The following is a 12,557-nucleotide window of genomic DNA, read 5'->3' as shown; positions in this document are numbered from 1 at the left end:
GCGGAGAATCATCTCAACAGTTCACTCTGAAGAGTCACCGATCAGGGGAGGTATGTTTCGTCACCTCTTATGCTCATACTCACCCCCCAATCATTTTTACATATGCATATCTTCCACTAAAGGGAAGCCCGCACAACGATGCAATCATCGTCACTGCTCTCATAAATAACTACCAGGTGGGTAACATCCTGGTTGACACTAGAAGTTCAGTGAACATCCTGTTTAAAATGATCTTCAACAAGATGGGACTCAAAATTGACTGGTTGGCGACACCGATTGGCTCGCTGGTTTGCTTCTTAGGCAAGTGTAAAGAGGCCTTATGCATCATTGGTTTGGAAATCTCATGGGGTGAGCTATTGAAGCAGTTTACCAATACAAAAAACTTTCTGGTGGTGGAACCCTCACCAACCTACAACGCGATATTCGACCAACCATTGCTGAATAGTTACCAAGTAATGACTTCAACTTACCACATGGTCGTGAAATTTTTTGGAGAAGGAGAATAATCATTATCCGAGGTAACCTAGAGCAGTTAAGAAGCTGTTATCTTTGGGCAGTCAGCAATGTCAATCACGAGCCACTCAACATTCAAGTCGAGAAGGAATGAGGTCTCGAGATAGTGAGACCGTCCTCCGGGTGTCCGCAATCGACAAAGATGAGCCGGGTAAGATTTTTTCAGATTAGTGATAGGTTTGATACAAGACAAAGGGACTTGCTGATTCGAACCCTTTGCACGCATCGAGCCGTAATATAATGGTACCATTTGACGGCAAACCATCCGATCATAGGGCTCTGGTCGTAACCGCTTCTTGTAATGTCATTTGACAGGAATACTACACGGACAGAGGACTCGAGCCACTTCCTTATTAACATAGAATTGTTTTGAGTTTGAAATTAATATTAAGTTTGATATGACATTGGCTATTTGCGAGCTCGAGTAACACATTAGATTTGCCCACCTTGACAAACAATTGTGGAGGGTGGATGGATTTTTTCTTTCAACATTAAGTGGCATAAGTTTTATTTGAATATAATTACTTTTTTGATTTAAAATATATTTATTTTTTTTAATTTTATAAATAGACCCCTTCGGTTTAAATATACAATCAACATGAATAAAGTCATTTAGAAACATTAATAAGCCATATTGAGATAAGTTCATTAAGACTAATTTAAAAGCAAATTTTACTGAGCTCAAAAATGTTCAACAACAACAACAACAAGCCTTTATCCCACTAAGTGGGATAGGTAACATGAATTATTTTTCTCAATTGCTGTCACGACCCGACCCGGGGCTTGGAGTTAACCAAGGCGGGAATTGATGGTTGGATAGTGTGAAATAAATTTTCTATTATGACCTTCAGTTTAATAGATGAAAGAATCACTACAGATTAATTTAAAGCGGCATAATTAATATTTACTTCATTGATATTTGTTCACAATTTCTATAAATATTTTCTCGTTTATAGCTCATATTTTAATAATTTAATTAAACCTGAAAATTAGTTAAAACAATTGTGAGCTAAACGAAGTAATACATACTCACACTTTTAAACTACAATAATACAAGAAAATGAAAGAATAATTTGTGCCAGTTAAGCTTCTTTATAAATCAATAAAAAAATTTGACATGTTTTTTAAAATGGTTTGTCAATATAATATAAATATCATTTCATTTCTATACAACCTTCACAAGAAGCATCGTTTGAAGATTGTGTCAATTAAGACATATCAATATCAATATCATTTTTCATTTACGTGCACGAGTAGATTAGTGTTCCCCCACAGTACCATCAAATGATGCTCAATCATAACCAGTTATGCACATAAAAACAATCAACATAAACAAATGAATTCATAACATTTAATTCAACATACAAATAAAACATAGATCAAATGCAAAAGTAGCTACAACATCCAAAATGATATTACCACTAAGAAAAAATATCTCATTCAGAATAAAACACTCACAAATTTTATCAACTACAAATATATTTGAGAATAAACAATTTAACACTTTAGCTTAAAAGTACAGGTTTTCACCTCGATGTCGATCAAATTATTAATTGGTTTGCCTTGACTTCGATTCCCATAATGGAAACCTAACATAAACACGATATTAATAATATTAAAATTTAATTAAAATATTATTTTAGTTAGTTATTACTTTACATTATTGATTTTTTTTTTTTTCAAGTGAAATAGATATTTGACAGAAGTTTAAATATCCATTTCTCGTGTTTTTTGGCCTCAAGATGAGAGCCTGCACAATGTGTTTAAAATTTCAGAGCCCTCGCTTCACGGTGGGATTGAACCTTTGACCTGAGGGGACTTACAGTGACCCTGTCACCAAAAAACAAGACTTAGGCGCGCGCGCACTGACAAATATATATATTATGTATCTATATATTATTTTATTTTATAATTAAAATAGAATAAATGTTCAACCTGCTTCTTGATCGAATCCTAGACCACGAAAAAAGATCTGCAGGCGAGAGCTTTGGCTCGGCTTAGCACCCGAACGCCTTCTTCCTTCGCAGGGTAATTCCTTCCATTGCAGTTGGCTCCTCACATGAGCCTTTTTTCTCATTTTCTTCTCCTTCGGCTCAGACGATAGATATCAAGAAGAATGCGGAACACAAGGATCCTCTCCCGCATGAGCTCTTTACACCTCTTCGCTCTAGCCGCACTCACCACAACCACGAGATCACGAAAGTTCTATGCTTCCCTCGTCGACTCCCAGGTAAGTCATTTGTGAGTTTTTATAGGCGATTTTCACCTCGCTGCTTGTTGACACTTCACATTTATTCTCCTCCCTTCATTTATGTTCTCGACCACTCCTTTCCTCTTCCTCAATTTTTCATTTCCTCTTTCGACTGGTCATTTCTTCGATTCCTCTCCATTCCCTTTCTTTACTCTCCCCATGTAACTAAAACTACCTGTCACAATTGAGTCCTATTGAATGTCATATTTTCATTTAATTCTAATAAATTAAGATTATATTTTTATACAATCTGCACAAGCCTTTGTAGGTCTACCTATGCTTTTCTTAACATTACTTGAATTTAAAACATCTACTCTTCTTACCAGACCTTCAGATGGTCGAACTTTAATGTGACCGAACCATTTAAGATGATTCTCTCTAATTTTGTCCGCCACAAGAGCTACACCAACCTTATCACGAATATAATCATTTCACATTTTGTCTCTAAGGGCCCGTTTGGTGCAGCTTATAACTGCGGGCGACTTTTTGAAAACTCTGTCGTCTCGTTTGTTTTTTGCGTTTCACGAGCTTATTCAAAAATTGCGTTTATAATTTCTTAAACACGCGGCTCGCGGGGTTTCATTTCGATGTTTTACTCCTGTGCCCTCTCGTTCGCATCCGCGAACTCGTTCGATTCTTCTCGCATGCTCTGCCGCTCCTCCCTCTTCTTCGAAAATCTCTCTCACGACGCCTAATCTTCGACATTTCTTCTTCTTTGGCATTCATTTCTTCTTCTTTGGCATTTAACTCCTCTTCGGATCTGTTTTATTTTTTCCCGTCGAACTGCGCAGTTCTTCCCCTAATTGGCATCCTCTGCCGCTCCTCTATTCGGATCTGTTTTTTTTCTTCTTCAGCTTGAAGAGAGAGACAATGCTGGATGCTCTTTAGGGCAACTATCTAATGGTTTGAGCAGTCTCAAAAAATGCCTTATACTTATGGTCAACTACAACCCTTATATTTCAGGCAAATTGGTGACATCATATTTTTGAATTTTTTTATTTGCTTGTTTTTTGGTATGAAATTTTTTTGCAATTAATTTAAATTAGCAATGATCCACGTAATTTACTTCATTCTTTTATTATTTATTGATTACTTCATTCTCTTATTATTTTTACACAGAGAAATTGGATTGTGTGTATGCAAACCTAAGATTTTATGCTACTTACCTTAATATGAATTGTATGATAATGTTTGCGGCATTGCTAATGTTATGAGGATTCAACTAAATAGTTTTTCCAAAATAGGGGCAGAATTGTCATTTATCTAGAATCAGCTGTTTTCCAACCGCACAAACCAAACAACCAACCGTCTTATCCAGATCAGCTGCAGATCGATAACTTATCAGGATACGCTGCTTTTCAGCATAAGCTGGATAAGCTGCAGCTGCCTCAAACAGACCCTAAGTGTAAAGCCGCTCATCCACCTACGCATTCTCATCTCGACAACGCTTAATTTTATGTTTCTCTTTTAAAGACCAACATTATACGCCATAGAGCATTGCAAGTTTCACCACCATCTTATAAAATTTTCCAGTCTAAGGAGTACTTTTCTATCACACAGTAAGATCGAAGCATTCCTCCGCTTTAACCAACCAACCTGAATTCTACTAATAACATCCCCATCTATATCACCATGACTTTGAACAATAGACCTGAGATATCTAAAGCTTTCACACCTTCTAATAATTTGATCACCCATAATTACAACTCTTTCACTAGAGTTACTACTATTAAGATTACATTCCATGTATTCAGTTTTAGTTCTACTCAAACGAAGGCCATTAGACTCCAATGTAGACCTCCATATTTCAAGTTTTTCCTGAGCTCTTTCTATGTTCTTATCCACAAGAAGGATATTATAGTGAAAAACATACGTCAATGTACATCCTTCTGTAAATGTCTATTAAGTGCATCCATAACTAAATCAAAAGATATGGGCTTGAAGTAGAAACTTGATGCAATCCAACTGAAATAGATAAAAACTCTAGTATACGTATAGTTAGTGACTTGAATATAAGTCATATCAACACATTTCTTCTCTAGAACTCTCCAAAGGACATCGCTTGGAATTATTGTAAGCTTTTTCTAGATCAATAAAAATCCAACTCAAAAAAATACTACATGAAATTTAAAATAATAGGTCTACACAAGTGCCGAAAAATAATACAAATTTGTTAGAAAACAAGCCCTTCAACGATGTTTTCAAGGATAATAATTCGTAGGAAATAATATTTTTCTGTTCATGCCAATCATATTGTCCATTTTTATTCACTTATCTCATTAATTATCATGCTAATTATTATTCAGGAATGAATACTTTATATTGATTCTAAGCAATGCAATGATCTAGTTTATATTCGTAATTGGTATATTACAACGATTTAATTTCTTGAATATTTGAATTCTATTTTAAAATAATTTAATTTATTGAGCTTTTAAGCTTATCAAATACTAATTTGACAATTATTTCAGGTAGAACAAAGGTAATATTAATTTTTAATGAGGATCAATTGTATATGCTTGATGTAAGATAAAATCGTTCAATATATGCATATGATGAAAATTAAATATTACCCCATGTGAAATTTGTTGTTGTTTGAAAGCTCTAAAATGAAATGAATGAAATGTTTTGAACTTTTGTTGCTCAAATTCTTGTCACTTAATATTCGAGTATATTTTGGGATCTTGTTTGGATGATAAATTCTATCATTCACAATGTTCTGGTGGATAGAACCTCAACATAAGTATTGGTGATAAATATAATCTATTGAAAGATACTCGTCTATGTTATGGCCATTTGATTGGTAGAGCAATCAAGAGATCTGGCATCATAATCCAAGTGATTCAGGTGTTTTTTTTATTTTATTCATGTGATCTTTATATATATCTCCTCAACTGTCAGACTGCTATGATAAGCAATAAATGAATAAGGAAGGTAAGAAGAAGGGTAGAAATTATATATATAATAAAAAATGAAGGTGGATGAATATCCATATGGTGGCCTTTGAGAAATGGGTACAGTTTAAGGAAACTCAAAGATTTATAGGTATGACTCAATCAAAATTCTATGAATCTGTCCTCCTTAGACATCAATCTCTGGGTCTAATTATCAATGAATGTGGTCGATCCATGGAGTCTGGACTAGTCTATCAAAATATCCCATGAGTGGGTCATCTAGAGGACCACTATTGACCATAATCCATGAAAAGAGACCAACCTAAAATCCTAACAAGAGAATAAAATGTGGAATCAGTGAGGCTTACTCTTGCCCCGAATGTGAGAATATTCCCAAAGAAATAGGAAGGAAAAGAGTAGCTTTCTCACAAGGGCTGAAGCTACCTAACATGGACTCACAATCTTGCTCAAGTCAAAACCATGTTGAGCGAAAAAGAATCTTGGTAAAATAAAATGTAAAAAAAATATAGAGAATGACATAATTATTAGGTTAATTAATTTATTTTGATAGGAATTTCAATAAAATGAAGCTAACCTACAACATCACCAAATTAGCTTTGGCACTATAGCATTATGGCGCTCCATTAGGCAGATAATGGCACAACCCAACCCAAGAATAGGGCACCGCAATGCTAAATTGAGCACCGTAAAACACAATGCCACAATGCCAGGTAAAAGAGGAATTTTTAGGTCACTAACCCATCAACATGGAGTTGTAGTGCTACAGTATATGTCATAGTTCTATCAAACGAGTCACAACGCCAGAAGATAGATGTTGTAGTATGACAATCACAATAGATCATTTTGGAGGTAGTTTTGGAGTAGGCCACCAAGGATTGTTGAACTGTTTGGGAGGTAGTGTATTCCATTTAGTTCATCTAAAATAGCTTATGTTTAATATGAAAAACTTGTATTTCTTCAGTGTCCCCCACCTTAATTGAATAAAATGCATACAATTATATTATTAAATTACTGAGTACAAAATTAACATAATCTAAATTAGTATTTAACTTGGATTTAGATGTTGATTCTAGTGAGAATAACCTTCAATTCATCATTTTATTACTTGATGATATGTGCTCTTGTGTGCACCGATTAATCTGGCCAAGTTGTGATGCAGTCCACTAACTTATGATGACCAATGAATGAAATATTTTATACTAATTAATTAAATGAATGAATGGTATAACAACTTAATTTAACATAAACATTTACAAACATAACTAGCATGACATCAAATATTTGACAATGAACATCACTTTTAGAACCCTTATTTATAAAATCTCTCATTTTGTATTAAACTTCTTATTATTCATAAATATTTGAGTTTAAATTATTCAATGACAACTTGCATGGATAACCATTTTATATTAAGTATAGTCAAAATAACGTATTCTACCAAATAAAATAAAATAAACGAACAGTAACGTGTCGTACCAAAGCTAAATCATAGTATTAAAGAGAGTAGAATGAAACCTGTACATAAATATGAGCCTAATAAAATGTGGATGGCTTTTTTCTTCTAGCAATATATTGAAGAAAATCTCATTTGCGAGCTGCATAGTATAGTTCTATATAATCCAAAGCTGGGCGATTCCAGGACCAGTCTTGCTCCATTACTCGCTTGCAAAGGAGTTCAAACCATTCACGCCTATGATACCAAGCAGATAATGCTCTGAAAGTTCACAAAACAAATACAAAAAACCACATTTCACTGCTCATTAAAAATCATAACTTTACAGCTTTAATTTTTTTTCAACCAACCATGGTTAATTTCAGATGGGATGAACATTGTAAGTTTTGGCGAGAATTTTGAATATAAAACATACTGCAGAATCATTTCAATCAAATACAAGTTAAGAGCTCAAGAAAAGTAATCAAATATTTAATTAAGCTCTTTAATTTGGAGTGATGCTATTTGTTTTCAGATAGGAAGTGATCTTAAGGGCTGCCATTATCGCATATGGATGAAATTTCAAAAGAGAATTTTAGTGTATTTTCATATTGAGTTTCTCCTTTTTTCAACAACACTTATATACTATGAATCAATGAAAATTGCTTAAAGCTGTCAACTTCCTCTCCAACAACCCTTAAACTTCCTCAAAACCTCCCTATCATTTAGTTTTAAAGACAAAAAGATTAAAAACCAGTGCCTTTTTCTTAAATGAGAAAAAAAAAACTGGACATTTCAATGAAGCACCGAGATTTCAAGTGATAATATTTATTTTTTCTTTATTATTACATAATTCTATATTGGTAGGAATTTTTACTCAGGAAATCTAGGATATTAACATATTGTGTTCGCATTTATAAGATTAATTTACAAGTAAAATCCAATTAACCCTGCACTAAAACCAACACATTCCCTTGATACATGACTGTTTTATACAATAGAAGAGTGTGATCAAATATCCATCCACCATCCATCCATCCATCCATCCATCCATCTATTGATATAGACATTGATATATGTTCCAGCTAACCTATTGGATATATTTTAAGAATATGAAAATTGAGGTTACATTCTTAATATTTATATTGATTACTTAATTTTATGCATGCATGTTTTTACTTGTGAAAATAATAGTTCAGGACTTGAGTGGGGAATTGTGACGCCCTCCTCACCTAAGACTTTTTTTAGCCAAGCATTGTTCAAATCATCATTTTTTTCATTTCATCTTTTCATAATTTGAATTTTCATATGTCAAAGAACTTTAATTAGTCATGTATCCATATACATGACTAAACAACCCTTATACCATGCAAAAAAGTTTTAATTTCTACATTTTATGGTTCACAACATTAACTAATTTAAGAATAGCTCAGACAATTAAATAATTTGTTTGATTAGCAAAATGCGGTTAACCAACAAAGAATTAACTTCGCAAATTAAAATGGGCAAGAAAGGCTAAAATATATTGGAATGACTTGTTGAAAATAGAATAGAGGCTTAGGAGAAAAACTTGTACTCGGGTAAAGATGAAATAAATTTTAAAATCAAAACACTACCAAAGATGACAGAAATCACGTAACCATAAGATAGTCCCCTTACCTATCATGAATTATCTTTCTACTTTTGATGAAAGGAGATCAAATGAAGTAAAGCTTGCATCATTTATGGAACTTAGAAAATTGTTGGGTTTGCCGATCATGTAGATGAAAAAATTAACAATCTTGAGAAATTTAAAAATGCCCTAGAAATACATTATAATTTAAAAATACTTTATTATATACTTTGTATTTGCAATTAAACATTCCCATATATCACTATATAAACCATACAGTATGCAAAAATTTGAAGCTTCAACAAGAGACTTGAAATAAAAACTCTAACATTGGAAGATATTAAAGAAGTTTTAAAATCAAAATGTTCTCCAAGATAACTTCAAGCTCAAAATCATAAGGTAGCCTCATTAGCTATTAAGAAAAAATTTTTGACTTCTAATTGAATGAGATCAAAGTTTTCAAGGAGAACAAAAATCTCTCCCCAAACACAAAAAATGTATGCCTCCAAATAAATGTGTCTGAATGGCACCGATCCTCACAGGGTGATACGTATGTGTATCAAAATGTTCTCCAAGATAAGGGTGAGATTAGAACAAAGTGCTAGACATAATTCTCACTAAGACTAATGGCATGTTCTGTTGGTAACAACGGAAAGTCAATTTCGCTTTCTTGCAGACTTCACATGCGCGAGGAAGACAACGAACACAATTAAGTCTTAATTAAGTATAAAACTTAAGGATTTACCCTTCTTAATATAACTTCGCGAGAGATCACTCATCCTATGAACACAAGCACGCCTAAAAATAGAAATCTATTGAAACTCCTGTTAAAACAAAAAACGTGCACACATTTGGTCCAAGTCTTATATAACTCAATAACCATTCCTCTCCTTCCAATGTGGGATTCAATTCAATAATGCCTCCACATTTCACCAAAAAGTCTATCCATCCTAAAAGTCTATTAGAAGATGTTCTGCATAGCTTTAATCCCTGAGCTCATTCAGTGCTCTCTTTGAATTGTGCTCTTAGAATAATGCATGTCACATGCATGACTTTCTTTTTACCTTCGGAGTCTGTTGCGGGTCCAGCAATCCATTTTAGCCATGTTCAACCAGCTTAAAGTCAGAGTTAGCATCTTCTGCTTTGAAATTACTGCTTCACATGTAAAAAATAGTGTTTGATTAGTTAGGTTTTATAATAACCCAATGGTACTGATATGTCGTGCCACTTCCAGAATCAATATGTGGGGATTACGTCGCCTTTCATTGACAGGCCGTGCAACTCTCATTAATTAATTCGTCTTCGGCACTTCCTATGTATCTAACTACATACTCTAATGTTCTGGCAGGTGTGCTTAATGAAATTGAGAAGCAGTGCAGGACGTCTCTTTGGGGTAAAGGACCCAAAAGGAGGGCTTTGCATTATGTGAGCTGGGAAAAACTGTCAACCGATCTACTCTGGTGGGCTTGGATTTCATTCTGCAGAAAAATGGAGGGGCCCACTCAGGGGCTGATTGGCGTGGGCTTTCCTCCAGGAACCGTACTTACTTGTCAACAGATATTTCAAGGGGAAGTATGGTAATAGTCTATTGGATGGTAATAACTATAAAGAGATTCTTCTGTTTAGAAAATTCTTAAAGAGGGGGCCAAGAGTTTATACTGCAATATTAGATTGGAAAGTTGGCAAAATCAATTCTAGTTAATTACCTATTGAGAGCGTAATCAACCCCACTGGAATCTGTACCGTCAAAGCTAAATCCATTTGGTTCAAGACCTAATGATTGAGCCCTCTCTTTATCATCATCAACATCAAAAACGGTGTCATACAATCCTGAAAAATGCAGAAAGATGTCATTTACTCTATCAACAGCATTGGAAATAATAAATCATAGCTAAGTGAGCAAATTTTAATATTTTATAGCATGAGGAAGAAAATTAACCCAATTCTCAAATAAGTACATAATTAACACATAACGTCAAAGTTCAAAATCGAAGTCAATGAACTTATAATATAGGAGATGCAAGGAAAAAAAAACTGACACCAAAAGATGCCGATGTCTCATTTTTATTGAAAAGTTAATCATTATGCAAACTCCAATGGGAAATGTAATTTTTATTGCTAGAGTTAACCAAACAAGCACAGAAAATGCAAATATTATTATTGAAATCAAATAGAAGTTCAACCAACACACTTGGAAGTAAGAAAGCACACAAGGACACATCACCAACTCGAACTAGGGCTTATATCAAGGGCCATGGTGCTGCGGTTTAAGGAGGAGTAATGGGTATGATGGGCTAGATGGTCGAACGACAACAAGCTGGTGGTTGGTTGGATGGATTGTCGAGGGAAAGGGAGAAAGGCAGGCAACTAGGTTACAACAGGGAAGGAAGGGGAGGACAGTTGGAAGTCGACAGTGCTACAGGGGAAAGGACAGTAGAAGTAGGCTTGGCTAAAAGTGAGGGAGAACAACAATGGGCAGAGAAAGGGACTGTGGAAGGGACGGAAGCAGTGCAATTGCAGAGGACAACAAGGAGAACTGTCTGGGGGTTTGAGAAGAGGCGACGACTCACCACCTTGAAACGAGAAACTGCCGAAGCACTCTCTCCCTTGGATATAACCCTAGAAGAGAACACAGGAGACGTCGACGACTGTCCCGATAGAAACACACAAACAAAACTAAAAACAGAAAACAAAAAAATCAAATATATATGCCCTAAATAATTAAGATTAGGCCTACTATTGGAAGAAGACTCCAAACCAATGAAGATTTGATCGGCTTTCCCCTTGCCTAGACCAGTCAGTTCAGTCACTGGATCGTGGGTGGGGATTGCCTCATTAGTCTCTCAAGGTTAGGAGAACTTTGATTTCATTTGTCGAAGGTTCTGTCTCCTAATAGTATGAATTCAGATCAGGCACGTTGAAGTTAGTGGAGCTGCTGTATCTCGTTCCGAGGTAGTGACTATCCTCAACTTTTCCATCCTCCGTAACCCTCCCTTCATTGTTGTCACCTCTTCTCTTCACTTTAGGGATCCTCAGACACCTCTCCTTGGATACATCGCTAGAAGAGAACATAGGAGATGTTGAAGGCTATCCCGACATAAAAACACGAACAAAACTGAAAAACTAAAACACAGGAAGCAAATATATATGCCCTAGATAATTAAGATAGGGGCACACTATTGAAAGAAGGTGCTAAACCTAAGAAGAGGAGCTGATCAGTTCTCCCCTTGCCTAGACCAGTCAATCCAGTTGCTGAAACACGAGTGGGGACTGCCTCATTAGTCTCTCAGGGTTAGGAGAGCTTCAATTTCATCAGTCGAAGGTTCTGTTTCCTCATAATATGAAGTCGGATCTGACACGTTGAAGTTAGAGGAGTTGCTTTATCTCGTTATGAGGTGGTGACTATCCTCAACTTTTCCATCCTCTGTAACCCTCCCTTCGTTGTTATCGCCTCTTCTCTTCACTTTAGGGATCCCCAGACAACTCTCCTTGGATACACTCATAGAAGAGAACACAGGAGATGTCGATGGCTGTCCCGACATAAACACATGAACAAAACTAAGAAAATAAAACACAGGAAGCAAATATATATGACCTAGATAATTAGGATGGGGCCCACAATTGAAAGGTGGCACCAAACCTAAGAAGAGGAGCTGATCGATTCTCCCTTTTCCCGGATCAGCCGATCTGGACAATGGAATGGGGGCGAGCACTCCCTCGTCAGTCTCCCAGGGTTGGAGGAGCTTCGACTTCATCCGTCAAAGCTCTGTCTCATCATAGTATGGAGTCGAATCAGGCACGTCAAAAGTACAGAAGTTATTGTAAACCCCCCCC

General features: G+C 35.4%; 1 protein-coding gene across 1 annotated transcript in view; it reads right to left on the bottom strand.

Moving 5' to 3' along the window:
* Positions 1-7,125: 7,125 nt before the first annotated feature.
* Positions 7,126-12,557, bottom strand: part of LOC110027521 (starch synthase 3, chloroplastic/amyloplastic) — a 115,136-nt gene continuing 109,704 nt past the window's right edge. The window contains 2 exon segments of the mRNA XM_020728991.1: positions 7,126-7,393; positions 10,430-10,553. Of these exon segments, the coding sequence (XP_020584650.1) occupies positions 7,264-7,393; positions 10,430-10,553 (254 nt within the window). The 3' untranslated portion in view covers positions 7,126-7,263.

Source organism: Phalaenopsis equestris, unplaced genomic scaffold (assembly GCF_001263595.1).
Source record: "Phalaenopsis equestris unplaced genomic scaffold, ASM126359v1 Scaffold000428, whole genome shotgun sequence".
Taxonomy (NCBI): Eukaryota; Viridiplantae; Streptophyta; class Magnoliopsida; order Asparagales; family Orchidaceae; genus Phalaenopsis; species Phalaenopsis equestris.
Note: the sequence above shows the minus strand (reverse complement) of the source record. Positions and strands in the feature narration are given on the sequence as shown.